This window comes from Vidua chalybeata, chromosome 8, assembly GCF_026979565.1.
Source record: "Vidua chalybeata isolate OUT-0048 chromosome 8, bVidCha1 merged haplotype, whole genome shotgun sequence".
Lineage (NCBI taxonomy): Eukaryota > Metazoa > Chordata > Aves > Passeriformes > Viduidae > Vidua > Vidua chalybeata.
In genome coordinates, this window is record NC_071537.1 from 25,250,597 (window position 1) to 25,277,015 (window position 26,419).

The window sequence follows — 26,419 nt, forward strand, 5'->3', positions numbered from 1 at the left end:
CTGAAGTGTACAAATTATTCTGCTCCTCTGAAGCCAAATGGTGGAAGAACCAGGAGTTTAAGGACTCTTTAGAGTAATGAAGCTGACAGATTTGCCTGCAGTTTTCTGTGGTTAGGAAGAAACCTGCTTCTTCTAGTCTGTAAGCCTCAGCATGCCTGCTGATAGTCAGAGTAATGAATTTATACTAGATAAGGCAATTGACTTTAGTGTGGACTTCTTAGTAGATGTGTGTTCATAAGTGTTTCAGGCTGAGTTAATTAAAGGCAATGTTAGCTTAATAGAATAGAAGGTAATTAAAAGTGGGAGAATTGTGTGTTCATAGGTAGGAATGGATAAACATTGAGTCTTCTATATATCTTATTATACTTTGTGTTTTGATAAATCATTTGTTTCAGATTCAGGAGTTGTACCTTGTGTCAAATTCCAAGTTTGTATTAGGGCTGATTAATAAAATTAAAAAAGATAATTTACTGTTTGATAATTTAGATCTATGTTACTGTGATGTCTCAATTTTAAATGTTAAATGCCTTATCACAATTGAGATATAACTTTGGAGAAATTCTCTTACAACGACTTTTTTCAAAGCCTCACAACAAGAAGATGCTAGGTTTCCATGTGTCTCACAATGTTCATTTCCTACCACAGTGAAATGTAAATGAAAGCAGCTTTTCACTGGACTGGAAGTAGTGCAAATTAATAGCAGAACTAGATCTAAATATTCTATCTTGCATGCTAGTTTGATAAAAGATGCAAATAGTTCTTATATTAAGTGGTGTCTGCAGCAGTGCAATAGAGTGCAGCATGGAATGTAGCAGAGTGAGCTTTTATCCTCTTCCATATAACTAATGAAGTGATGATGTCTTTAATTGTCCTATGTCAGTTATCACTTCCCATCACAAAATGGTCATAACTATTCTAGTTTTAACTTGTTATTCCTGCATATCAAGGAATCAGTACTGATTAGTGCTCTAGAGCAGCTCCTCTGGCAATGTGAAAGACAGTACCAAACTGCACGACATTTGTTTTGTGTCATGGTCTGGTAAGAGCTAAGTAAGCCTAAGGATAAATGAAGATATTGAAGTATATCTTAATGTAATGCTGACATTGTGCATGTTTCTCAAAATGCAATGATGTGCTCAGAAAGATTATTGTTGTTTTTGCATACCCCCCTCTGTGTTAAACTGAATGAAGTACAAGTAAATAATCCAAAACATTGACATGAAAAATAAATTCAACATTTGAGCCACATGAGCAAGATAAAACTGGCAACATGTATAGAAAGACTGGTAGAAATTAATTTCTCCTGCCTTGCTCTACCCCAGCTCCCTTTATTCCTTTTACGTTCTCTAGTTCTTTATTGATTTGCTGTCCTGTGATTTGCCACTAAAACCTGTCTCTTTTTCATCATACTCATGCCTTGCTGCTGTATCTCTGGTGAAAAACATCTTGTTAGGCCTTTGCCCATTCTCACTGACTGCTGCAGATTCATTCCATGTGGTTTGTTTCTCAACTGCCTCTGAGGCTGACTGGGACAGTCTGGAAAGCATGCAGCCTCTGGCAGTAATCTCTGCTGGAAGGTCTCCAGATGGAGTGGAATTGGGTTAGCAGGACACTCAGCCTGTAGTCTTGCACAGCCTTGTTTTGCAGGGTAAGGGAGGAGGGGAGCTCAGGCTGATCCCAGTGAACGTTGGCAGGTGCCTACCTTGGCCATCTGCTAAGGTCCGTAATGTTCCAAGGAGTTTAAACTGCACAGGAGGGCTCTCCGCCCTTAGAAGCGCCTCGATCCGCTCTGCAACACCTTCCTCCAGCATCTGAACCTTGCTGACAACTAGAAAATGGGAAAGAGGTGTTGATGTGAGGCTCAGTAATGGCACAAACACCTGAAAATGTAGATATGACATAACTGTTGTGAACTGTGTGTTAGGCTGTGTTAGGCTTCTAGTGAAGAGTCCAACTTGTTAGCCAGCTCAGAAATTAAGTCAGGACTACCTGATTGCTTAGACTTCTCTTTTGGGCTAAAACTTTGATAGTAACTGCTCCTGGGTAGTTTTGGTTACTTTTGATCTTAGCCCTGCCCAGAGCAAAGTATGTAAAACACAGCATTGTTGTTTCTCTTCCTTTTTCTAGTTGTAATAGATTATCCATCCACTTGCCCAGTCACATGAGGAAGCCTGTTATTTGCTAGCTCATCTTGACTGAACTGGGGGGCAGAAGTGATTTACTCAGCCATATTTCTTGGAAATGGATTTTCTTTCTGTATTTGAGATCACTGATGCCCTGTTGTTCGTGCCTTTGTTTCTGTGCTTTCATCTTCTCATTTTTATGCCTTTGCTCCAGTGGTTGGTGCAGTAAATCCCTTGAAATAATCAGAAGCTTGTTTGCAAGGAGTCTTAATACTGCTTAACTGTGCTACCAAAAGCTGCTTCCTCCAGAGCAATCTTTTTCCTATCTTCTGCATATATTTTTGGGGGAGTGGTGAGGAAGATTGGACAGTGAAATGAGGGAGAAAACTTATATCCCTCATCCTTTTATTGGGCAAATTGAGAAGCACACCCTATTAAGTAATTTGCTCTTGATGTCCTTGCTTTTCAGTGGCAGACTGACTCCTTTTACTAGATCATAATGACTTTTAAATTTTTATAAGCATCTGTTATCTTTTAAGATCAATGCTTAAATTGGAGAGTTCTTCTATGTCTATTTCCAAGTGTTCACCCATATTTAATTCATGTTTATGGATTTCCACTCAGTGTCTTTCATTTTTCTTTTTCAGGTAGCAGATTATATTGTTGAAAGTGATAGAGTTTGTTTCTAGAAGTGTTTCTGTTAGAGAATACCTAACAGATATTACAGATAAAATACAGATATTTTTATGAATTGATGAGGAAAAGTATATTGTAGGAATAGCATTTTAAGTGTCCAAACACTTGGAAACATCTAAAATGATTTGTAACAGACTTGAACAGAACAGATAAACAAAATGCTGTATGTTGATATTTTATAACTGAGTTGAGCTTTTTAAAATGTAGCTTGAAAGAACATTAAGATTTACTGGTTCTGTAAAATATGAATGAATATTAGCTTTATAGAAGAGAAAGTTAGACATCCCTATCAGGTGTATTCACTCCATTCTCTGCCTTTTAAGCCATGAACCCTGTTCTGATTTTTTTGTCTTGAGCTGCTGTGTGCTATTAATATGAAACTACTTCAGCAGCTAGTAATGAGATTACACTTTATGATATTTAAACTCTTTATGTAGATGAGGAAGTCCTGATGAATTATTCAAATATATGTTCCTGCAGGGGTGGGGGAAAAGGTCAATTGCCCCTCAAAACACAGGGGACTGGTACTGGTGATTGGACAGAGCTGCAGGGATGCCCCATCTGTACAGAGGATGGCAGTGAGGCAGTTGTGCTCAAACTGTGCACCTGGAACAGCGAGGCTCTGCAGGGCGCTGAGCGCAGCCTGTTGCACAGAGGTGTCCCCGCTCTGCACGTGCTTCTCCAGCAGATCCAGGAGCTGGTGAACGACTCCCAGCTGGAACATTCGCAGACAGTTGCCATCTGAAGAGAGAGGCAGAACCAAGCAGGTGAGAGAGGTAAGAAACACAATAAGATAAGTGAATGATGCAAATTCAGAATGCAGGGAGTCTTTGCCTCGACTGTTTTCATGTCTTGACTATAGCTTTTGCATTGTTTTTTGTTACCTTCAGCTCTTTAGAGACAAATATCAGCTACCTATAAACGGATGCTGAGACAGACTCCAATGGAGCTTAGCTTGAGAGAGCTTTCAAGGGACAATCACTGTCAAATTGAAAACCATAGGTTCCCCAGTCCCTTTTTTTTCCCTTACTGCTGCTGCATTTTCCACTACACATGAGGTAGAATACCAGTGGCATTTTTCATTTCTCACCAGGACATCTTTAACACTCCTCTAATTTTGCTATTCTACTGATTTAAGGCACTATTGTGAAACCAGGGATCTTACCCACCAATGGTAAGTCTGATTACTAGTTCTGTACTGCTGTTCTTTATTTTCTATGAAATAAATAGTCATTAACAACTCCTTGAAAGAATCAGAACCAGGTTTTTCTTACCTCTTTTGAAAAACCCATTTTCTGAAATGAGAAGTCTATTTGTGTTGCACTCATATGAAGCTCAGAAAATATGTGTTGACCTGGTTTATTAAATCCCAGTGAAAGAGCAGATTTGTACATTCCAACAAACTACCACTTTGCCCAGTAATGCTCTGCAAGTATTTTGTCAGTGCATGTCTGGATCTCTCCTCCTGTCTTTGAGAATTTGCTCAATACAGGTGGCAGCTTTGTTTTCAGAAGCTGCTTAGCTTGCCTAGGAAATGAGAAAATTCTGCTAAAGAACAAAAGGAAGCCCTCTATGCTGTAGATGACATCCTTTCTGATGGAAGTGTTTTGATGATGACACTTTCCATTTGGAAAATAATTTTTTGTATTTTGCTTTATGCAGTTTGTTATGCCTCAGGAGAAGCGTATGTCTGACACACATGAACAATTCCTTATTGTGTGCTTTTGAAAGCTGTTTGTTAAGAATGGCAAAACAGTGTGAACACTAAATAGAAAGACATATTCACCTGGAATAAAGGGTTATTAGTGGAACTGTACACACCTCATGCAAATACATGGTCTGGCCAAAAGTAGCTCTAGTACTTTGTTGCAGTAATAAGCAGATGGGACTCAGTTTCTTAATGCAGAAAAGCCAAATGTTACAGCCCATTTTTTACAGTTTTCAAGACCTCATGTACAACTCTAATTGGTTCATAACTTTCTTTCCATTCAGTTAATTAGATAGAAAATGCTTGTGTTTATGTGCTAAGACTCTTTCTTTATCCAGGTGTTTACATATTTTCTTTGTGGATTCTCATGGGACAGACACTTTTTTTTTTTGCAGATGCAAAAGGTTCTCTTAACAGAATAGTTTGTTGTGCTCACTGCTTCTCATTCCTCTGTTTCTTTCTTAAGGGAACTTAGAGGCTTAGCTGGTAATTCAGCAGAGCAAGGCCTTTTTTTTTTTAATAATATCTCTAACTGTATGCAACAGTACTTCTCATGGCTGGGATGTTATTTCCACCTCAAAGTCATAGACACTTCTGTTGTCTTTTGAATGAGTGCCTATTAGTCTCTTTATCTCTTAACATTTCACTTAGTAGTCTTTTTTCCTCTGTATTCTTACATACGTTAGATCAGAATTTGTCAAATGCTTGTAAAATGTAGTTGGATATTTTCATTAGAGAACTGTCAGTCTGTGAAATAGTTAAGATTCTACTCACACAGAAATCTTTTGATACCATTTTATGCATATATTCTCTAAAGCTGATGGTTTTGCTTGTCATTCTTCAAGTACTCTCTTTCCTAGTCCTAATCTTTGGAGATCAGAGTATATGAGGAAAATTGCCCAGTCCTCCTTAAAAACAGGTTCCATAGAAATAGGTCACCTCTTTTGGTCTGATAAAATTCTACAGGGAAAATATTTTGATCTTCATAAAGACTAACCTTAATTGAACTTAATTTCTCTCCTACCCCCACCTCTCAAACTGAAGAATGTCAGAACATTTTTTTTCCCCTCATGTAGTAAAGTGCAAATAGGCAGAGCCCATTAGTGGTTGCCTTGCTTTGATTGTCACAGAGCTCCAAATTGCTTTTCTCTCCTATGGAGTTTTTGCTTGGATAGCAGCAGAACATTCCATTTAATGGCTCATAGTTAAAGTCTGATAGGAACAGCCACTTTTGATAGTTGCAAAAGCTGTCTGTCATCCTTTCACTGCCTAGAAGTCATTTGATGCTCAGAACAGATTTCCATAGAATTTTTTTTCTCTCAGATTAAAAGCTGTGCATACATCAGTGACACACACTGAGGCATGAGAGGGATTATTCATTTCTTCCACATGAAATATCTAATGCTGTTGTGGGGAAGAAAAGTGAGTGACAAAGCAAGCCATTCAACTGGGTAAATTGAAATAGCCAGTTAAAGGCACTGGGGGCACTTCTGTGGCCTTTGTAGAGCCATGATGCACAATGGCAGATTCAGAGCAAGCTATGAGGCAAGAAGAAAGGGAGTCTAGAAAGGTTGTGAGGTGGAGGTGAAGAGATGTGTGGATGATAGCTGGCTTTAAAAGAAAACCCCAAAACCAACATTCAGACAGATGTGAGGGATTTTTTTCTAATAATTAAGCACCTACTAATGCAGAAAGCTGAGCAATTTTGTTAATTGAGTTTGAAGCCTGTATAGTAGCTATCAGTGAGATAGGACAGGGAGTGTGGGGGGGATCTTTTGCTGATTGATTGAGCACAGCATGCTTTCCAGGAGTCTCCTCATAAGAATATCTCTTCCTCTCTGCAGAGTATAAAGGCTCATTGCTTTCTATAATAGGAATTGAAAGATAAAATGGTTTATCATGAGATTTCTTCCCATCTCAATGTCTGAGTAAACCTCCCTTCCTAAAAGTGATTTAAAACATAAACCAGCAGTAACCCTGTTGATTTTTTTTTTTGTTTGTTTATTTGGGTTTTTCTTCTGTGTGTTTTCGTGAGTTTTTGGTCTTTTGGGGTGTAGGTTTTTTTTTGGTTTTTTTTTTTTTTTTTTTTTTTTTTTTTTTTTTTTTTTTGTTTTTTTTTTTTTTTTTTTTGTTTTTTTGTTTTTTATTTTTAACAAACATTTGCCATTAAGTATTTCCAGAGTCTCCACTCTAATACAGTGTGGTTCAGCAAAAAAAAAAAAAAAAGTGCAGAGGCTTGCATACTTGATCACCCCTTTCTTTACGATTATGCCCCCCAAATTTAGTCTCAGTAGCATCTGTAACTTAAAAGCATGCAAGTCTCTAGTCTGCAGAACAGAAAGTAACTATTTCAGAACCAAGGAGTAGTGAAATCTGATAGTGTTGGTTTTCTATGCACTCACAAACAGTGGCTTTCCATCTTTGAAGGGTAGAGAATAACCAACCTTATAATTTCTTTTGTAAAATTAGCAATAAGCCTTGCCCCTTTCTTGGTACCTGCAAGTGTCTAGATGGTGCAAGTACCTATGTTCTAAGAGATGATGCCACAGTTCTAAGAGATGATGCCACAGCCCTTAGCAAAAACCTTCTGTAAGTACTTACTTGTGTTATGAGAAATAGAGAATATCTCACATCTGATTATAATTAGCCCCCAAACTGAGCTGTTCTGTCAGTCAGTGATGACTTAGTTTGTTGTTAAGGTTAAGACCTTTATGTTGTTGATTGCTTTGGGGTTGAGAGTGGTGGGATGAAGTGTAAGTGGCCAGTTCTTGATATTTTATTTTTTAATCCATATTGCCCAAAGTACAGCATAGCAGGAATATAAACTAAGTTTATATGAAGTTAGGCACAAGCACTGGGCTTTAGGCTATAGAAATGAAAAGTGTCATGCCTGAGAAGAATTCCTGCAAGGATGATAAAGGAGATTGTGAATAGGTCCCTCTTTAAGTAAAAGAAACCAACAGAAATGGAAACTCTTCTGCTAAAGAGACTTTTGGATGTTGATTCTTTATGCACCTGACCTGTAATATTCCCCTTTTACCTCCAAGAAGCAGAGAGACAATGAGATCCGATGCAGCCTTCACAATGCATGTATCTTCAGCCTGGGAACTGCCGTGGAGCCTCAGCAGGATCTCGGACAGCACCTCTGGCACACCTGCATCCACCAACTGCACTTTCAGAGTATCTGTAGAGATCACAGTAAAAGCACATTAAAAGATTCTTGGCTCTTTTTGGAAGCATTTCAAATAGAAAGCTAAATCCTTGAACTTTAGCCAGTCGTTTTTCAGGTGCAGTCACTGTTTTGGATTTGTTTGTAACAGATTTCTGGAGCTAGGATGACACCAAGGCAGAATGAGCAAAGCTTTCTGCATTGGTCTTTGACATTTCTTGTGTTGCGAGTCATGAACTTTCACGTCTTTAAAATCTGTGCCAGATATTGTGATATTTTTAGTGGAGCAGTGTCAGTGCAGTCAGTTGCACTTCTGCTTAGAGTGTGCATCTTCACAGAGTCACAGAATATTCTGAGCTGGAAGGGATCCACAAGGAGCAGTGAGTCCAGCTCTTAAGTAAATGGCCCAAACAGGGATTGAACCGGTACCTAGTGTTCTGATTTTTAAAACTAAAAAAATATCTGTGTTGCTGCTTTCCTCTTACCCACCATGGAGAGTAAGTGTGAATCTGCTGTCTTTTGGATCTACTGAAATGCAGTGGAATGGTACTCTCTCCTTCCTTTCTTTCTTGTCTCACCTGTTCGCGTGTTGCTTGGGCCAGGATCTGGCATGTTCTTGGGTTTATTTCTCCTGAAAGGGTTGCTGGTTCCGTTAGCAGGATCTCATGGCAAACTTGGAACCCAGGCTTTAAACCAGTACAATACCCAGTCTCCCCTTGCTCCACCCAGACCAAAAGGAGCCTTACCATTTTCTGCAAGTGCTTGCAGGACCTCAAAGACAATTTCTAACCTCTCATGGCTCTCTGCTCTCCTCAGTTGTTTCACGAGTTGTTCAGCAACTTTTGTCATGCTTAGGGCTTCCTTGGCTGAATCTGTGTATGTGATAAAGTCAGGATTTTGAGTTTTTTTTATTTGAGTAAACATTTAAAAATACCTCCCTATGATCTGAAGTGATTAGACACTGTTTTTGAAGGCTTTTTCTGTTCTTGTAGACTCTTCTGTTTCTTTGGACAGCACTGAGACAGCAGAACTCTATCCCTTCTCCCCCCAAAGTTCTTTAAATGTTTTCTGTAACTTCTGTAGACCTCATAGGTATCAAATTAATCCTGGCATAATTTCACTGACTCATACAAATCCATCTGTAGTGTGATTATTTAATATAACAATTGGCACATGTGAGTTTGCTGTAGCAGTATATTTTTTGCCTTGATTAGGTGCTTCTAGTCTTGCTGGCATCCTAAACATCTGCAAGATGGGTGTTAGCAAAGCTTGCCACTGTTTGACATAGAATACATTTCAATTGAATATGGTATTAAATAATATAACAGATATAACAAGGACAGACCTCCTTAGAGAATAATGTGACAGTGTGATAGCATGTCCCCTTCCCTGCATATCCCCCTAAATGCAGGAAGCAGTAGATCAAATTTTAGCCAGACCATATATAGAGAGTGGTAATAACTTTGTACTCGATCTTTTTCTTCCATTTCTACTCACAACTTGTGTAAAGTAGGGCAAATATATTTGTCTCCACAAATTTCGTGGAGAGATCATTTTTATTTGAAACTTCTGTAAATTAAAACGGAAGCTGTTTCAGTAAGGTTTAGAAACTTAATTATTAAATAGAAATGAAGTTTTAATAAACAAGCTTTTAATGTACCAAATCTGAAGGAGTTTAAACTGTCAATTTATCATATGAAGTTATGCCATCTCTTCATCTGGGGTCAAAAGCTGACTGTTAAAACTTAATTGCTATAATGTAGTATAAGTAATTGCTGGTAGTCCATAAAAGAGTAGTTATTTCTCCAATCCAGATCAGGAACTGTGGCCAGTTCCTGATTAGATATTAGTTGTGTTTTAAAAACAAAGCCCAAACACCAGCCCTACCCCACCCCAAAAACAAAGGAGAAAACAAACAAAGCCTGCAAACCTGTGGGCATGGAAAGGCAGTGACAGTGTGGAGATGATATTTTGCTCTAAGATGCAGAAACTTAAAAAAACTTTAAAAAAGACCTTACTTACCAAGGTCTGCCAGATTGTACAAGGCCAATAGAGCAACGTGGACAAGTGGTTCAGTCTCTGCATAGTCAGTTAATATTCGGACCAGTGATGGGATTACTCCAACCTTCACCAGCTCTTCCTGAAGGCCCCCTGGTCAGCGAAGCAGAGGTGTTAAAGGTGGTTAAATCAGGAACTGATTAAACCAGTGGAAAGGGTCCAACTGAGATGCTCAGCAGCAAGGTAGTCTGGTTCTTTCTCACACTGTTAGTTAGAATTTGTAAAGGTTTTAGTGGTGGCTCCAGGCTAATATTTGTGTGGAGGAAATGCAACTTTGGGACAGATTTTTCCTAAACCTCCTGGTTCAACTTTGACTTAAGGTATTAAGCCACTGTCTCCATCCACGTGTGCTTTCTGAGGAAAAGTCTGATAACTGTTTTCTTTCTTTTTGTAGTTTCTTTTGTAATGAATGAAAGCTTAATATCTGAAATTATTTTGAGGGTGCCAAGAACTGTAAGATACAAAGTTGGACAGTGATGGTTGCTTAACAGTGCAATGGCACTGCTTTTGCAGCAGTGTCTTGCTGAGAGCTGGGCTGCTGCTCATGTGACAGAGTGCATGGCAGACACCAGGAAGGGTCTGGTGCTATTGTAGCACAGGCAATTGGAATTCAGACAGGGAATTGGTGAAGTTAATTTTTCTTCTGTGATGCATTTATTGCTGTGTTAGTAATAGGATTTATTAAAGCATGCCACAGTTGTCTTGGCAAATCTGTGCTGGGCCTGTGCTCTGCCAGAAGGGAAGCAGATGTGCAGGATGGCCATATGCTGCAGCAGTGCTGTGTACAGGAGTTACATGAGCAGGGAATGAAATTGTAGGGGGAAAGCTTTTCTAGACTATTGTCATTCCCTGACCAATACCTGTAACTCACAGGGGGCTTAGTGGAATCTATACCAGGTACCTATCATGCTTGGATTTCATAAGAACAGTGAAGGAGGCAAACCCACAAATTTCTAAGTTGTGCAGATCCGCACTAGAAGGATTAGAGAAGATAGGTTGAAGGCAGAGTGTAATGGATATGAGATACTGGGTGAAAATTTCCATATTACTTTCAGTATACAGTAAATATTTTGGGCAGTCTGAGAGATAAAGATTAAAAAAATATCTTAAACTGTTTTGGGCAAGTAAATGAAAATTGTTTAACTTGTGAGACCAGCTAGCAAGCTGTTCAGGGAATTTGGAGCACAAAGATCTCCTGCATGTAAGCAGTGGTTCTCAGAGAAGACTATTCCTTGCACAGACAAGTATCTCAGTATTTTATCTCTTTTTTCCTAACGCACTTTTAAAACAAGTGCTTTGCCCTATAGATGTTCTTATTACTTTGGAAGAAGTCCAAGCTATTCAGGATTTGGACCCAAGGCAAGTCTGCAAAATTGGTTAAGCTATGTGTGAGGCTCTGCTCCTCTTGTGATTTCAAAGCAGTTCTGACAGAGATGTGCTACTTGCAGTAAAAAATGTAGGGGGGAAGCCCAGAGTTCAGGCAGTGCTTGGGGTGCATTCAGCCAGGTGTCTGTGAGCTCTGTGAATTGCATACCTAACTGGAGGCTGAGGTGCATGATGTGCTCACGTCTCATAAAGTTATTATGAGTTAGAGGTTACAAAGCCTTTTAAAAAATGCCTTAGAGCCAGGGAGAAGCACATTCTCTCCAGTGGATACTTACGGTTATCGTAACAGATACGGCCAATGGCCCTCCCAGCATGGAGCAGCATTTCTTGGTCTGTGCTCTCCAGCAAAGGTATCAGTGCTAGAACCAAATCAGCTTCAATACATGGTTTCTTCATGTCCTCTGTGTAGATAAAAGAGAGGGAATTCCAGGCTTTTGCCGTTTAGGAATAAAACAATGGCAATAGGAGTAGCTGGTAGCCGTGAAACAAAATTCAAGAGCGAAAACATGAAGCTAATGTGCTGTAAGGTGCCTTGTAATAAAATTTGAGTATGACTCACCATTTTTGGCTATCTCTGAGAGCACGTGGGCTGCTTTCACTGCACATCGTGGATTGCCCTTCAGGATTTTTGCCAAAGTTGGGAAGATCCCACTCCCTCTGAGTAGGCGGAAGGATCTCTGCTCTGCAGTGATAAGAGTGTTAACAGTACCTGCAGTAGGTTTGCAGCTGTTTTATTCACGTGTTCCTCTGTTTCCTAGAGTTCTGAGTGGGTATCTGTGGGATCCAAACCTCTGATTTAACAAGGTTCTTAAAGGCAGTCTGAGTTTGAATATATGGGCACAGTCATCTGCTTGAATTGCAGCAAGTGTGGTTCCAGCTGATTACTCTGCTTTATGCTGAATTGAAACAGGGGCGGCAAGGCAAAGAGGAAAACAGTTTCATCCTCTCTGACTATGAAAGGATGCCTGCATAAGGCATGGGAAGTCAGGGATTAAGATGCTATTCCTGTGGTATGGCCTAGCAATTAATTCTGTAGGTAGGCACAGCATCTTTTATTAGACTAGTAATTAGAACAGACAATTCCCTTAGCCTTTTTTCATCAAAAATATGGCCAGCTGTCCTGAACCTAGTAAATTACCATCTGCCAGGAGACTCAAATAAATGCAGGTTTATGTAATTTTAGGAGAATGTGCATAGGCTTTAGGGACTTTTGTATAAGTAGACTAGAAACTACTTTTAAAATGCCTGACCTGGTAGGGTCACCTTAAATTAATCCTAGGAGTTTATAATAAATAGAATATTAAACCTGGAATTTTGCTGGAGCTTTTGGTATTTTAGTGACCAGAAACTTTATCTGGTCATAGGTAATTTTGTGAGTTTTATACGGAGAGAAAAGAAAGCATCACAGTCTGAGAACAGCTAAGTTCCAGCAGCAATCACTTCTTGAAATAGAGTTTATCACAATAAGCAAAACCTGCCATGAATTCTTTTGAATTATGCAAATGGTTAATTGGTGATCCAGAGTAATACTTAACTATCTTCAGTAATAGCCAGGAGAATCCCATTCAAACTTTCAAGGATCTGATCTTCAGCTTCTGTGTCATCTCCACAAAGCCCAAGGTATTCCAGGTGCTTATTCAGGGTTTCTAAACAGAATGGGATAGAAAACTTTGGTGAGCCAGCTGGGAAAATATTCAGTTCCTTGTGCTAGTTCTTTTCAGTGCTAATGTCTTAGTATAAAATAAATCCTGAGGGGTGAAGATCAAAATAGCTCATTTATTTCAAGAGCATGAGGTCAAAGGCGTGGTCACTTCTCAGACAGCACATAGCTCTGGGGAAGCATAAACATGCAGGGATAAATTCTATATGGAAACAGAAATTAACATATAATAACTGCAGCAGAGTTTGAGGTGGGGAGGAGAGAGGAATAATTGCAGGACCCACATCAAGCCTGTAATTTCTAAATATATGTTTATGATAAAGACAGTACTTGCAGCTCAACTATCTACTGTGGCAGTGGCCAGTAGCAGGCCCTGAAATGCAAGAAACAAATGAGGTTTGTTTCTGGCAACTTTGGCCTTTAGAAACATACCTAGTATTTACATCAATATATATCTAATACATGTTGATCAACTTTAATTCAGATTTTTTTATCTCTAAAGGTTAAGTCATAATTTTTATCTCTATATCACAGAGTTCCACAGTTTCACTGCTGTAAGAGGAATATAGTTCCCTTTGTTTTAAAATATTTACCAGAAAGGTCAAAGTTGATGGCCTTTGAGTTGCTATTGTAAGAGAAAGGAATTATCCTTTACAATATATTAGCTCGTCCATGTCTGTCATAATGAGATGGATTTTTATTATAGTCCTCCTTTGTAATTCCTCTGCCAATTTGCTTAGTATTTACTAAGTATTTACTATTTATTGGATAACTTGCCTTAATATTTTTCCAACTCACTTTTATACTTCATGAGGATCTAGAATTTGAAAGTGTTCTCAAAACTCAGATGGACTGGGATTCAGACAGAGATTGTCATGTTTTGTTTTCTACTCTGTTAATTCTTTGTCCATTTGAGAATGGCTTCTGTGCAGTTAATCAAAATTATCTTCCAGGCAGTGGGAGGTAACTTAAACCCCACCATCATTTATAATTTGGCCATCTTTTCCCCATGTAGGTTGTTTTGCATTTGCAGTCACTGAGCTTGATGTGCCTCTTTATCCCAGGTCACACAGGATATGATTTTCCTGCAGTTCTCTACAGTAAAATTTGAGTACTCCAAATAATAAAACAACTCCTTACCATTCTGCTATTTCTAGGTCATTTATGAATATATTGAATTACACAGGTTACAGCAAAGGTAACCTCTAATAATTTTGGCTTTCTATTGTAAAAGTAGCCTTTATTCAGCTCTTCAGTCTTCATCAGATAATCATCTCTCATATCCCAAGGTAACTTAGATAAAGGTTATTGAAAGGTTTGTAGAAATTGAAATGCATTAACAGTATCTCCTTTATTAACCTTCTTACCAGCTCCTTAAAAATATGTTTGGAGACAGGTTGAGACAGGTTGTGGAGATTCACCTCCACAAAAGTCAGAGAGACTGTCCTTTTTCATCATGTCTGTGTTTAGTATCTCTGCACTTTACTGTAATCCTACAATTTACCTGTGCAGAGATCAGACTTCTGCATTTTAATTTCCCAGATTCCTTGAAACTGTTTTTGTAAACTCATCCCACTCTTATTGCTTCCAACTTTATTAATGCTGTTGTGATCTCAATGATATTCTGCATGTCACAGTTAATGATGTGATGGATCATCTTTTAATCTCTTATAAATTCTGTAGTATAGCATCCAATTCTGGCAGCTAGCTGCCATTTATTTTATTGTTTTGTTAGAATTTTTCTGTCCTTTTAATATGGAGATTCCTCCATCTGCTTTCTGGAAACAAAAAGACCTAAAGTGGCTGAAATTAATGTAAGAAATATTGCTGGAAAACTGATGTTAATGCGTAGTAGGATATGATGTAGGATGTTATCAAAACTGTAGTAAAATAGCATTTCTGCTTTACAAACAGTTTCATTGAAAATGCTAACTCATGAGTCATGCCTCAAATTATTTCATAAGGATTAATAATTGATCACTTATTTTTGTTTGGTGAATTCACTATATTTTCTGTCCCTAAGATATCCATTAATTAATGTGAGATTTTTTTTTAAATGAAAACATGTGAATTCAGTGCATACAGGAATTTACCTCTGAGGAACAGAAGTGTCCTGAGCTATTTTGAAAAGAGGATGAAGTAAAGGGAGTTGAAGTAGAACATAATTGAAAGTTGTTACTGCCTATTGAGAAGAAAAATTATTTGGCTTAAAAAATTAAAAGTAGTTATTTAAAAACAGTTTTGCTTTTGTGCTTTAAAGAAGCTGGCATCTCCAGAAAAATGGCTGAACTCATCAGGTCAAGTTCTCCTGCTGAATTAATAATTTTGTGTAAATGAAGTACAGTAGAATGCAGGTTTTTTACACAAAAACCAGTAGAAACTCAAACCACCTGAGCAACCTGACAGTTGAGTTGGGTTTGATCTTAAACAAAGATCTAGTGGGAGTGGGCAGAAGGCTACAGCTGCTGATTAAGCAACATGAAATAAATTAGAAGCCTGTGAGATTGAATTATCTACTGAATTCTGCTTTCATCTTATCAAGACCCAAAATATTTTGACATTTAACTTCTAGTACTGCGTTCTCTAATTAGAGCAATAGTGATGTTTGTAAATGCATTTCTAAAATATTTCTAATTAGGATCTATAAAGCTGTGGAAAGACAATTGGATTTCCTAAGATGGAGGAGGCTGTTTTACAAATAACAGGGGACAGTCTATCCTGGTGTCTCATTGGGTCAGTAGAGTGGTAACTAGAAATCCGGATGCTTTGTCATTTCTCCAGGGAATAGATAGTAGAATAGCACCATATGCATGATGACAAAGTCCTTGTAAAAAACCCTCTGGTTTCAGTCTGTAGGATTTTGAAATGAGTAGTATGAGCGGTAGCTGACTGAAGAGTTACTTATAAAAGCCTCACAGAAAGCAGCATTTAACTATAAGTGTTAAAATACTGAACCCTTTTCTCAGGGACTCAGAATTTTATCATGCTTGTTATTCATAAAAACATGATTAACATAACCAGCTTGGGACTGATTCCTCAGTACTCCTTGTGCTTAAATCCATGCTTCTGCAGTGAAGAGGACACTTAAGACAGTTATTTATGTGAAAAAGCAGTAGAACATATACAGATTGTGACTAAAACTGACCAGAAAAGGGTATTTATTTCTCCTTTGTGGAAAATTCTGGGGTGCTGACATTCTGTTTCATCCCATGCTGGAATAGATTGTTGGCACAGTGGAGCTAGAGGCAAAGCAGAAGGATTTGTTCAGGTGTTTTGCAGAAGTGGTTCTGGGCCAGCTGGGGGCTGTGTGGTGCACTGCCCGATGGGGAGCCAGGCTGGAAGGGTGCCAGCCAGGCCAGCCAGCTGGTCACACAGCAGGCACTGCCTGCCCCCCTGGCCTCTGAGGAGGCTTTTAGCAGAATAAACATGTTCTGAAGGAATACTATTCGTTCTCTTGAATCAGCATTTTTGCTAGAATATCACTCATCAGCTTCAGTAATTCACTGTAGAGGAGAGGGAAATGGGCACTCATTGTCTGCAGGGCCTGAGTTTAGAAATCTCTTGAGACTGAGATACAAAAGGCATTTTTCCTGAGCTGAAGGCATAGATTATTAATTCACACATAAATCTGTACATAAGCTACTGAGTAAGAGGCATAGGAACCAGACTTCTGCTGTGGGAGTTGGTTTTTTATCATCCTAATGAGAGCAGAGACAATAGTGCAGAAAACGTGCGGTAGCACAGCAACTTCATCTGACTTCTGCAGTGGGCAAAGAGCCACGAGGAGTGAGCTCTTTTGATCCCTTGGACCACTGCTGTGTCAATTCTCAGTGCTAGTTTTGACCTATAAAGTCCTTAGGGAGTGAGAGAATTCCATACATCTCCTTCTTTCAGCAACTGATTTTGCCCCTTGTAAAACTGCAATGGCTTCTGATTTTTTTCCTTTTTATAGCTGCTCACATGTGTAGAAATGATTTTCTCATTTTTTCTAGAGGAAGCATAGATGCTATACTTTAATATAAATGCTACTCATGGTATTACTTATGGTTATTTGGGTCCTGAGCAGTGTGAGGTCTATATGAGCCAATCTGAGGGCTTGAAACAACTTAATCCAGTCAAATGCCTTGTGTTTTGCTGCCTTGTCCTTCAGTAATTTCACATACTGAACTTATTCTTCTGTCACTTACCTTTAGTATACTTTAGAAGGTTCTTCCATAGATTATCATAATCATTATTCAAAACAGAAGAACAAGGTAACGTGTTTTTCCAGAGTATAAAATTGAGGTAGTTATTCACAATAGAGGTCTATTTAGCTTTGTCTAATGTCTCTGGTAATAGATGATTAAAGAATGACAGTAAAAGACTACACTGTATAGCCTTTCCCAGGTATGCTTTCATAACTTACAGTAATCAACTCCACAGGGATTTTCTTTGGTGGAAGTTTCCTCTTATTTAATTGCACTTAAATTCATTAAAGTATTTATGTTGAATTTGTTTGTAATTTAGCTTGCAGAATATGGACTAGAGATAAGTGCTGCAAAGTAACTTTGGATTGAGAGAGAAAATAACTAAAATTCCTTTTTTTTTCTTCTTGAAATTGTCATCTGGCCTTCTCTTGACTGTGGCTTTCTGTAGATGTATTTTATCACCAGGGCAGGAAACACAAGTCTCTATTTTGATGTATCCTGCGTAACAGATGAGGGTTAGGGTTGAGAAACTCCTAGAGTTCTGCAGGTCAAGAGTAGCTTAAAAGCACAAGATGTAGCCTGAAGAAAGTAAAATTTCAACTCATAATACTGCAAAACAGCTGTTGGGTCTGTCTAGCAATGTAATTAAAAACAAGGTGAAAAACAAAGTTGACCTGCATTCATGTTAGTGTGGCAGCCTGCAAAATCATGTAGCTGTTAAGTCTCCACTTTCTCACAGTATTTTTTAATGCTCTTCCCTAAAACAGATAAAATAATTCCTGGTTTGTTGTGGCATGTCCTAAATGAACCTATGGTAATAAATGTACCTGTATGCTGAGTAGAAGTATTACTGTATAGTAGTTGAAATAAAGCTCCAGGTCTCCTTGTCTGGGAATGTGATATTAAATTTGTTTCATAGGAAACATAAAGGTATAAACTGGGGATGGAGAACTCCAGGAGGGCTGGTGAGTGTGTGTGTGTTAAGAGCAAATAAAGCCTGTAAGGTCAAATACATTCCTGCCAGCTGTGAGTGGTGCAGCTACATGATTATAGCATTTTGCTGTAACCAAGGGTAGCAAAAGCTGCTGCTTTTGATTTTGTTACCAGGGAAGGGAGGAGAAAGGTACAATTCAATCCAAGGCAAGGGTTTTTTTTTTTTTTTTTTTTTTTAATTTCTCCAGTGGTGAATTACTGTATTTCATCTCTAGAAAGTCGTGCAACTGTTTTGGGACTGGGCTGACATATATTCTTTCCAATAGAACTATCTTATCTTGGTACATGAAGTAGAGTATTGGAGGAACAGATCCTCCATCTCTTCAGACTTTCAAACCCATGGCAAGGAAATTGTCCTATAAATCAGATAAGCTATTATCTATGTCTCCATGGAAAGTCACTTATGGCCATGTTAAAAGATACATTTTCTGTCTTTGTCACTGCACTCAGGGGTGATGAGATGTAGGAGAAAAATCACGAGATTAAAAAGGACCTGGGGAGAGAATTTAAAACTAATATCCTGAGGATGAAAGGGATGTAATTATGAACAACTCCTGACCTGGCTGGTTTTTAACTCTTGTTCCTCTGCATTCTTCAGCAACTCTCTTCAAGGGGGAAAGGAGCAGGAATGTATGAGTATAGTTTTTCCTAGAAAGCTGGAGCCCTGTTATTACCTGGGAATTGAAATATCTCCTTCCACCCACTTTCAGAATCTGAAGAGGCCCATATTTTCCCCAATATTCTTCTGGTCTAGACTATGGGTAATTATTCTCTATGTTAATGGAGAAATACATAAGTGTGCACTAAAAGTAACTCTTGCCTAGAACTGGAAAACAGAGGACAGCCCACTGTGTTGTCCCCAAAATCTTGTCTTTGCTCATTGCTTTTGCAGTCTTTCTGGACTGCATTGGCCCATCCTGAGCTCCTTAAAGTATTCAATGCCTATAATCCTGTGGGCTGGACCTTTGAACATTTCACTATTCAAAGAATATGAGAAAGCAGCAGGTTTTAAAGGAGATTTTCACTGTTTAGCCTGAGCCACTGTTTAGGCTGACGAAAACAGGAATTTAAGCCTGACTGGCTGATATTTACATTAATGTTCTCTATTAATCACAAGGATTTAAAAAACTTTCTATAATCCATGTCTAAAATTCTCTTAATTGTCACAAATCAGGTAGGACAGCCACAAATGCTCTCTTTGATGTGGTGTCACACATGGCTTTTTTTTTTGAAAATGAGTTAAAGAAATCACAGAAGCCCTGGTAAAAGGAGATACTGATATTCTGGTGGTAACCCAAATTGATATATTACAGTGAGAAAAAAAATGGCAATTGATTGTGAAAGGGAGACTGTTTGGGTGGGAGAAAGCAACTCTATATTTTTATGATTTTTGGCTTTATCCTTGGGTAATTGAAGTCTGCCAAGGAGGGAATACAGGAAAAAGTGTGTGTGGGGAAAGCTGTGGGTAGAAAGCAGATCCTGTTGGCTTGCGGCTGATGTTATGCCCTGTGGAGTCAACAAGAAAAATGGCTCCAGAACCCTGACTTAAAACAGATAAGAGGAAAAATATGATAACCTAAAACAGGTCAGTGAGATTAAGTCAAAATAAAGCCAGCCAAGTGCAGACAGGGAGAACATATCTGCTGAAGAGTATGAAAAGCTGCTTAATTGTGTTCTATTAAACTTGCTCCTTTTTGAGGGATGGAGAATGGGGATAAAATTCACTTTAGTGTAAAGGTATCCCAATGTTGTGAACTTGTGTACCAGTATGTGTTTTTTTACATGCCTGATAATTTAACTGACTTAGTGCTTAGGGAACAAGTCTGATGGAAATAGACCAGCTTCATAGGTTAATGCTGAGCCTGAGCTCCCAAATACTCCAGTTTATTATGCAAGGTAAGGATATTCTAGATCCAAAGGCTGGAAGTCATGCTTGCAGGAATAGCCACAAATGTGCTGTGCTCAAAGCAATGAGTCAAGTACCATCAGCACAATTTGTGTTTGGGTAATGTTTTCTGGTAGGTTTTTTTTTTAATAAACAAAGGGTCAGGAAACTTGATGGTTTTAATCAAAGTTCAACTTCTTTCACAGTTGTTTGGTTCCAGGAGGTGTTGATTTCATCATGTATTGTGAAAGAGGCGTAAATTGTCAGTGCAGCAAAGCTACATGTGAGCAGATAAGCAATCACACAAATTGTGACAGCTGGGGATAAATTGGCTTCATTTATGGAAATTAATGAAATTTCTGTCTTGCTCACTAGATCTAGTTTTCTGCATTTGTTGAGTGATGTTGGTCTCTAAAGATACCTTTGATTATGCAACTGCATATATCAAATATATGTCTTAAATTTTGCAGCATAAAGTGAATTAAAGGAACCCTTCCCTATGGTTATCATGTGTGTATGGGAAGTGGGCTGTAGTCTCAGCCAAATAGCATTCAGCCTAATTTTCCTGGCTCCCTAAATTTAGCTTGAAGAACTGTCAGTAGAGAAAAAACCAATTAGACTTCATGGCAGAGAAAACACTAATTTGCTTTGGCTGACAACTCCTACAAGGGGCTTTTTGGCCAAGCAAAAGAGCAGCTGTGAAAAAGCAGAAGCCTTTTTTGCTGATATGAAAGCATCAGCCCAGCCCTCAGCTCTCCCTGCTAAACAATCTGTTGGGAGTGTAGGTGGATGTTGGGCACAGCTGGCAGAGCAAGGAGGCCCCACCAGGAGCCCAGTGGCAGGAGACCTATGTGGAGAGATGACAAATAACAAACCAAATGCAATTATTGGCTTTTTGTGCTTTGACTCCACCTAAACAGGCACAGCACAAAGGTTCCACTGTCCAGATTAAAATTCCTGAACTTCTAGGGTTTAATTAACGATGGCTTCTATGCAAGTAAACTCACAGGCCTGAGCATTTGCGTGTTCTGCCTGTGTGTGACAAATGTTTTTTGAAGAGCTATAGTACAAAGACATATTGTAGGCCTGGAAAGGGCATTCATTTCTCTTTTGCTTCTCTGGTACAATGCCAAAAGAGTATATTTTGTCTGCAGCTTGTCCTCTACCTGCACCTATCTTGTTCTTGCTAATTGCTTGTATGACTCCACTCAAGATCTGGAAGAAGCCATTGAGAAAGGAAGATTTTGTTCCTGCACTGTTGAAGATAAGAGTATTGCATGACCGATGGAGTGAGGTACCTTATTAATCTCAGAGATCTCTGGACAACAGTGGGAATTTGCTTAAATCCTGTTAAATTTAAAATTATTTTGTGGCACTGTCTGAAATGTTGTAGTGCTGAGTATTATGATCCTGACATGTGCGTTTCACCCATTTGAAAATGAGAGAGATGTGAAGAAGATCCTTGGAAGACAGTATTGAAATAGGTTGCGTAATGGATGTACCAGGAATCTTTTTTCTTGCTTAGCGAGTGTGTGTGTTTGGATATTTTTATGCATATAAGAGACTTTGTACTGTAAAAAAAGATCATTCTCAATTCTGACACACATTTTAAAAGCTATGGCCTTATAAGCTCTCTCAGTGCTTAATGCAAGTACCATGGTGCTGTAAGATATGACCTACAATTTAAAGCTCTGCTCCAAACCCAAGTTGCTCAGCAGAATCTGCTTACTGGTGCATCACTTTTTCAATATCTATAAAGTGTTACTTTTATGCTTGCTCCCAGCAGAGCAAGAAGGATCAGATTTTAAATGTATGCAGGTGGACACAGGGGTTTTAGCAATTTTGAAAATCCAATATTTCTTTTTGCTGGGTAATTTCTTGTTTGTTTTAACTTAATTACGTTGACCTGGTTACCTGTGCTGTGTGAGTAGGTTTGAGCTCTGCTGCATGAGTGGGTTGGTGTTGCCTGGGCACTGAAGGTTGAAATAAGATTTTTCTGGACAAATTCATGTTTACATAATGCTGTGCAAGCTTTTTTGACATTACCTAGAACTATCTGGTTCAAAATTCTTGGCAAGTTTATCTCACTTTTATTTGTCTGGCAGAAATGCTTACAATCATTAGAAATTATCTAAATAATTTTATTAATATTAATTTTATTCATATCAAAATTATCTGAGTGGGTGGGAGGGGCTTTTCAGAAAAAGAAACATTTAATAAAGGGAGGGAGGGACTGTCTCTGAGCAAGTCCTAAGACTCTTTTGCTGTGCTGAATTTGTCCTGGCTGAATTACTTTGTGGCTAGATTTCTTCCTATTTGTCTACCTTTTTTTTTTTTTTTTTTCACAAATAAGTTAAAGAATGATAAAATTATTTGGATAAAACAGTTTTGGGATGCTAGATTCAACATCTGCATTGAACAATGCTGATTCCAAATACTTCTGATATTTCTAATTGTCTTAAGATATTATCTAATTTGTAACATGGGGTAATTTCTTTTAAATGGGTATTTGTGTTTCCCATCTGGAATTGGTGTTTTTGAACGACTTTCTACAGATCTTTCAGTAAAGCTGAGCTGCTTTTGTTCCCAAATGTTTTTCGACTTGACAGAATATAGTTTTGTACTCTTAACTACAAAGGACCATAGCAAAGTCCACATTCCAGTTTATAAACAACAATATACTGTCACTGTCCTTCCCTGGACTGGGCCCTGAATGAAGTACTTTTTCTGTATAGACTTAATTTAAATTGTAACTCCATTAGAAAACAGCTCCCTCTGAAAATTTGTTTTTGATATTAGAATAAAGATAATTTAGCTCTTTCCAAGCAGCACTGTGTTTTATTTACATAATTTAGTTTTTTTAATGCATGTGGAGGGATCCCAAAGCACAAGAATAAGTTTAGGCAAATGGATATTAAAAGTTACTTGGATTGCAACAGAGCAAGAAGAGGGGGATTGTTTTTTTTTCTTTTCAGGTTGTAGGTGCCACTGTGATACAAACAAGTCCTTAGAAACAGAAAAAATGGAAACACATACCAGCTATGAGCCTTCATCCTTCTCATCCTTCCTCAAGTGCAAGAGCTTTGTTTCATAAAGCACCTCAGAAATGAGGCTGAGAGCCTTTGAAGAGTTGGTTCAAAACTGCTTTTGGGACCCTGTCTCCCCTCCTGCAGCCTGTGCAGGTCAGGATGGCTTTATTGACTTTGGTGCAGTCTCTTTCTAGTTCTAAAGAATAAGAGTAGTAGCTGAATTTTCATTATGTTCTAGACAGCAATAAGTTTGGTGACTCTGATTTATTTAAGTGCATCTGATATAATGCTTTAAAATCAACAAGGAAAAGCAACTTGTATTAAAAGCAGCAGCTGTGGGATTTCCCTATGGTATTGCTGTATTATGGGTTTATAATGCTGTTGAAGCAAATGCCAAGGTGCTGGGGAAAGCTGAAAACTGGAACACACAAGGAATTTGTAATATTTTCCAGGCTGGCTTTAGCATTTTTAGTTGCAAGGAAGGTAACACAGCCTACATCTAAAAATTGCCTGAGTTGTTATATGATTTTACATGAAGGAATGTTTTTTTTTTTTTTTTCTTCCAGATAAGTTTGACAAACCTGTACTTAGAAGTATGTGGGATTCTGTTTGTCATTTCTTATTATGCCTAGAGTTTTGTACTAAGGCAGCAGAAACAGTGCTGTGTGAGTAAAATCAGGCTGGAAAAAGCTGGAACAAAAATGGGAATAAAAACTTTGAGCCACGACCATCAAATATATCAAAAGGATAAGCCTTCTGAGCAGAACATTCAGAAAGTAGGACAGGTACACATAAATGATGTAGGAGTAGAAGAAACAATCCACCAAGTTCAGCTGTCTCCACCTGAATTGCAATAGAAATGACCTGTACAGTAGAGGTGGTTTAGCCAGAAGCAATACCTGTCTAATACTAGTTTAGTCCACTTATGTTTTGTGCCCATCTCTCTAGCTGTTTAAAGTGCTTTTAAGTTAAATTTTGACCTGCTTTTTTATCAGTATCCCAAAACTACTGAAATGCTTAACTTTATTTGAATAATCATTTAATTGACTAGGAAGGTAATTACTCTAAATAGCAGCTCAGTTGTCATACTGCTCTTAAAGAGAGATTATTTCACCATTAAACATATTGAGTCTTACTAAGATTAGTTCTGCTGATGTCATGAGGTCCAACTGTGATGTGAGTTGCCATCACGTGAATGAAGGTGGAAGGTTGAACCCTTTGATCCAGTTAACCAATACCTTGGAATGATCTGGAGACTAATGGAAATTAAAGTCTCAAAGGTATATTTTAAATCCAGTATAAAAGGCATTCCTTTCACGTGGAAAGGTCAGAGCTAAGGGCTTGTACTCCAGCTTTCCCTGTGCTGAGGGTTGAATCATAAAGAAGCATATTCAAAGGCTGGACCACCTAAATGCAGCTCCAGTCCTCCCAGTAGTGCTTGGCAAAGTGCAGCATGTATGCAGAGGCACATGTGAGCATATTGGCTTTGATGGATGTTGTACTGTCAGTAGAGAAGAATGAATTTCAGTTTGCTTTCAAATACTTAAATTTCATAAGAATTCATCATTTTCCAGTGCTTTAAGTTCCCTTTTCATTGCCATTCTTATAATTTACTAGTTTCTTTAAACCAGCCTTAATTTTCTTGTGACTTTAAATGTTAAATATTGTTTGAAATAGAAGAGAGAAGAATTTTAGGTCATCTATAGTATTGCATTTGTCATAGAACTACACTTGTATATTTAAACGAGCCTAAATTAGTTTTCTATTTCTGTCACATACATTTGCAATTTGTAGATGAGAGAAAATTAAGCACAGACTAGAGATTGTATCTATCTATAGTTAACAAGAGCTTTACTTACCCATAAAAGCTGTAGCTTTCCAGAATGGGAACAATAAAGAACAGCTGATCTGTACTGTGAGTCTGTGTCCTTTACAGCTACCACACTGTGAGTAAGGGGGAATATGTTATGGCTTTCAAGCTGATAAGCAGCCCACAGCATGCTCACTCTTTCCTCCTCCTGCCTTTTTCTGTGACCCTGCTCTTCAAATGCATCTAATACTCCATAATTACTTAATCCTCCACCACTACTTTTGTTTCCAGTTCTTAGATGTCATTAACAGAAATAGAAACATAGTAATTATCACACTGGGAGAGATCCTTTCAGATCTCCAAAACAGTTTTTAGTGAATTTCCCTTTACTGTCTTTCAGAAGAGTGATTATTGAATCTAATAAGGGACAGAGTTCCAAGAGAGACTAGATTATGATTGGCATCTACTTACAGGCAGATTTAAGAGTGTTCCTAGAAGCTGATTCTAAAGTCTAGCCAAATTTTATCCTTACCTGGACCTCACCTGGCAAGTGCCAAGCACTTGAGAAATGGTCCAAGCCCTTTACACTCATCTGTCAAGTCTGTGACTAAAATATAAAAGAGGATTTTTTTTTTCCTGTAAAGGAAACTTTAGAACCTGAAGGTGCCATCTCTGGCTTACTGCTTTTCATCAAGTAGAATGCTTTCTGAAATATTCTCCATTATTATTTTGTAATGGTTATTTTAAAAAGCATGGCTTTTCAAATAAATGGTTATAAAATATTGCTGGTTTTGAAGCAATAGTTTGAAAATAATAGTTTGAAAAATAAAATATTTTTTCCCCTGTTGCCTTTCTAAACCCACTTTGTGGGAGAGTTGAATTTCTAATAAATAAGAGCCAGTTATAGGACAGCTTACGAAGCATGTGCTGTGTTCTATTTGGGATGCATTACAACCCCCTAGTGTTGCTGCAGCCTGAGCTAGAGGAAATGCTGTCTGCCAGTTAATACTATTTAAAGATTGTTCCAGTAAGCAGATTGAGCTTCCCAGTGTGGTGCTGCTTGGTGGGGGCTGTGTGTTGCAGTCTGTGGTTGTAACACTGGCTCCAAGTCTGTAGCTTCCTAAAACTTCACTGTACCATGGAATTATAATCACTGTGGTGGTTATAACACTGGAGGGAGTTTAATTTGCTGACTCTTAAAAAGCAATCTGATAATGAGTTTGGAGCCTGAGGATCCTGTAAAGGAGGTGGAGATGTTTTACTGTCTCTTGCTCGATAATTAAAAAGCCGGTCCCTTTGGCTGGGCTTGTGGAGAGGGAGGATGAGCTGAATTCCCTCTGGCATAATTTGTTTTTTCCCATTGAAATGACATGTCCTGCAAAGTTGCATATGAATTGGAAAATAAAAGTCCTAAGGTAAAGATTGCTACCTTACATCCTGTAATGGGGAAAATTCTTGTGTGTATTGCATTATGTTTGCATTGTCACATCCAGAAAAAAATGCTTTTTACAGATAATGGGCAAGTAGAGCATGTATGCTTGACTGCTTAAAAGGGACCAAGATCAGTCATGGATTAAGTTGCATGTCACAAAATGATGAGATCTTCCTGCTCGTTCAGAGATTGACAAGATGAGCTGCTTCTTGCTGGCTTTTGGGTATCAAAGGTACCGCTGTTTATTGAGGTCAGAGTGCAGACTGAGGCTTAGGCAGGACTG

At 38.3% G+C, this 26,419-nt stretch overlaps 1 protein-coding gene across 1 annotated transcript in view; it reads right to left on the reverse strand.

The window, feature by feature from the left end:
* LOC128791311 (rap1 GTPase-GDP dissociation stimulator 1-like) overlaps nucleotides 1-24,894 on the reverse strand; it is a 29,907-nt gene extending 5,013 nt beyond the window's left edge. The window contains 10 exon segments of the mRNA XM_053948858.1: nucleotides 1,703-1,828; nucleotides 3,426-3,560; nucleotides 7,568-7,711; nucleotides 8,443-8,568; nucleotides 9,719-9,847; nucleotides 11,416-11,541; nucleotides 11,700-11,822; nucleotides 12,676-12,786; nucleotides 24,754-24,805; nucleotides 24,808-24,894. Coding sequence (XP_053804833.1) covers nucleotides 1,703-1,828; nucleotides 3,426-3,560; nucleotides 7,568-7,711; nucleotides 8,443-8,568; nucleotides 9,719-9,847; nucleotides 11,416-11,541; nucleotides 11,700-11,822; nucleotides 12,676-12,786; nucleotides 24,754-24,805; nucleotides 24,808-24,894 — 1,159 coding nt within the window.
* Between the last annotated feature and the right edge of the window lie 1,525 nt (nucleotides 24,895-26,419).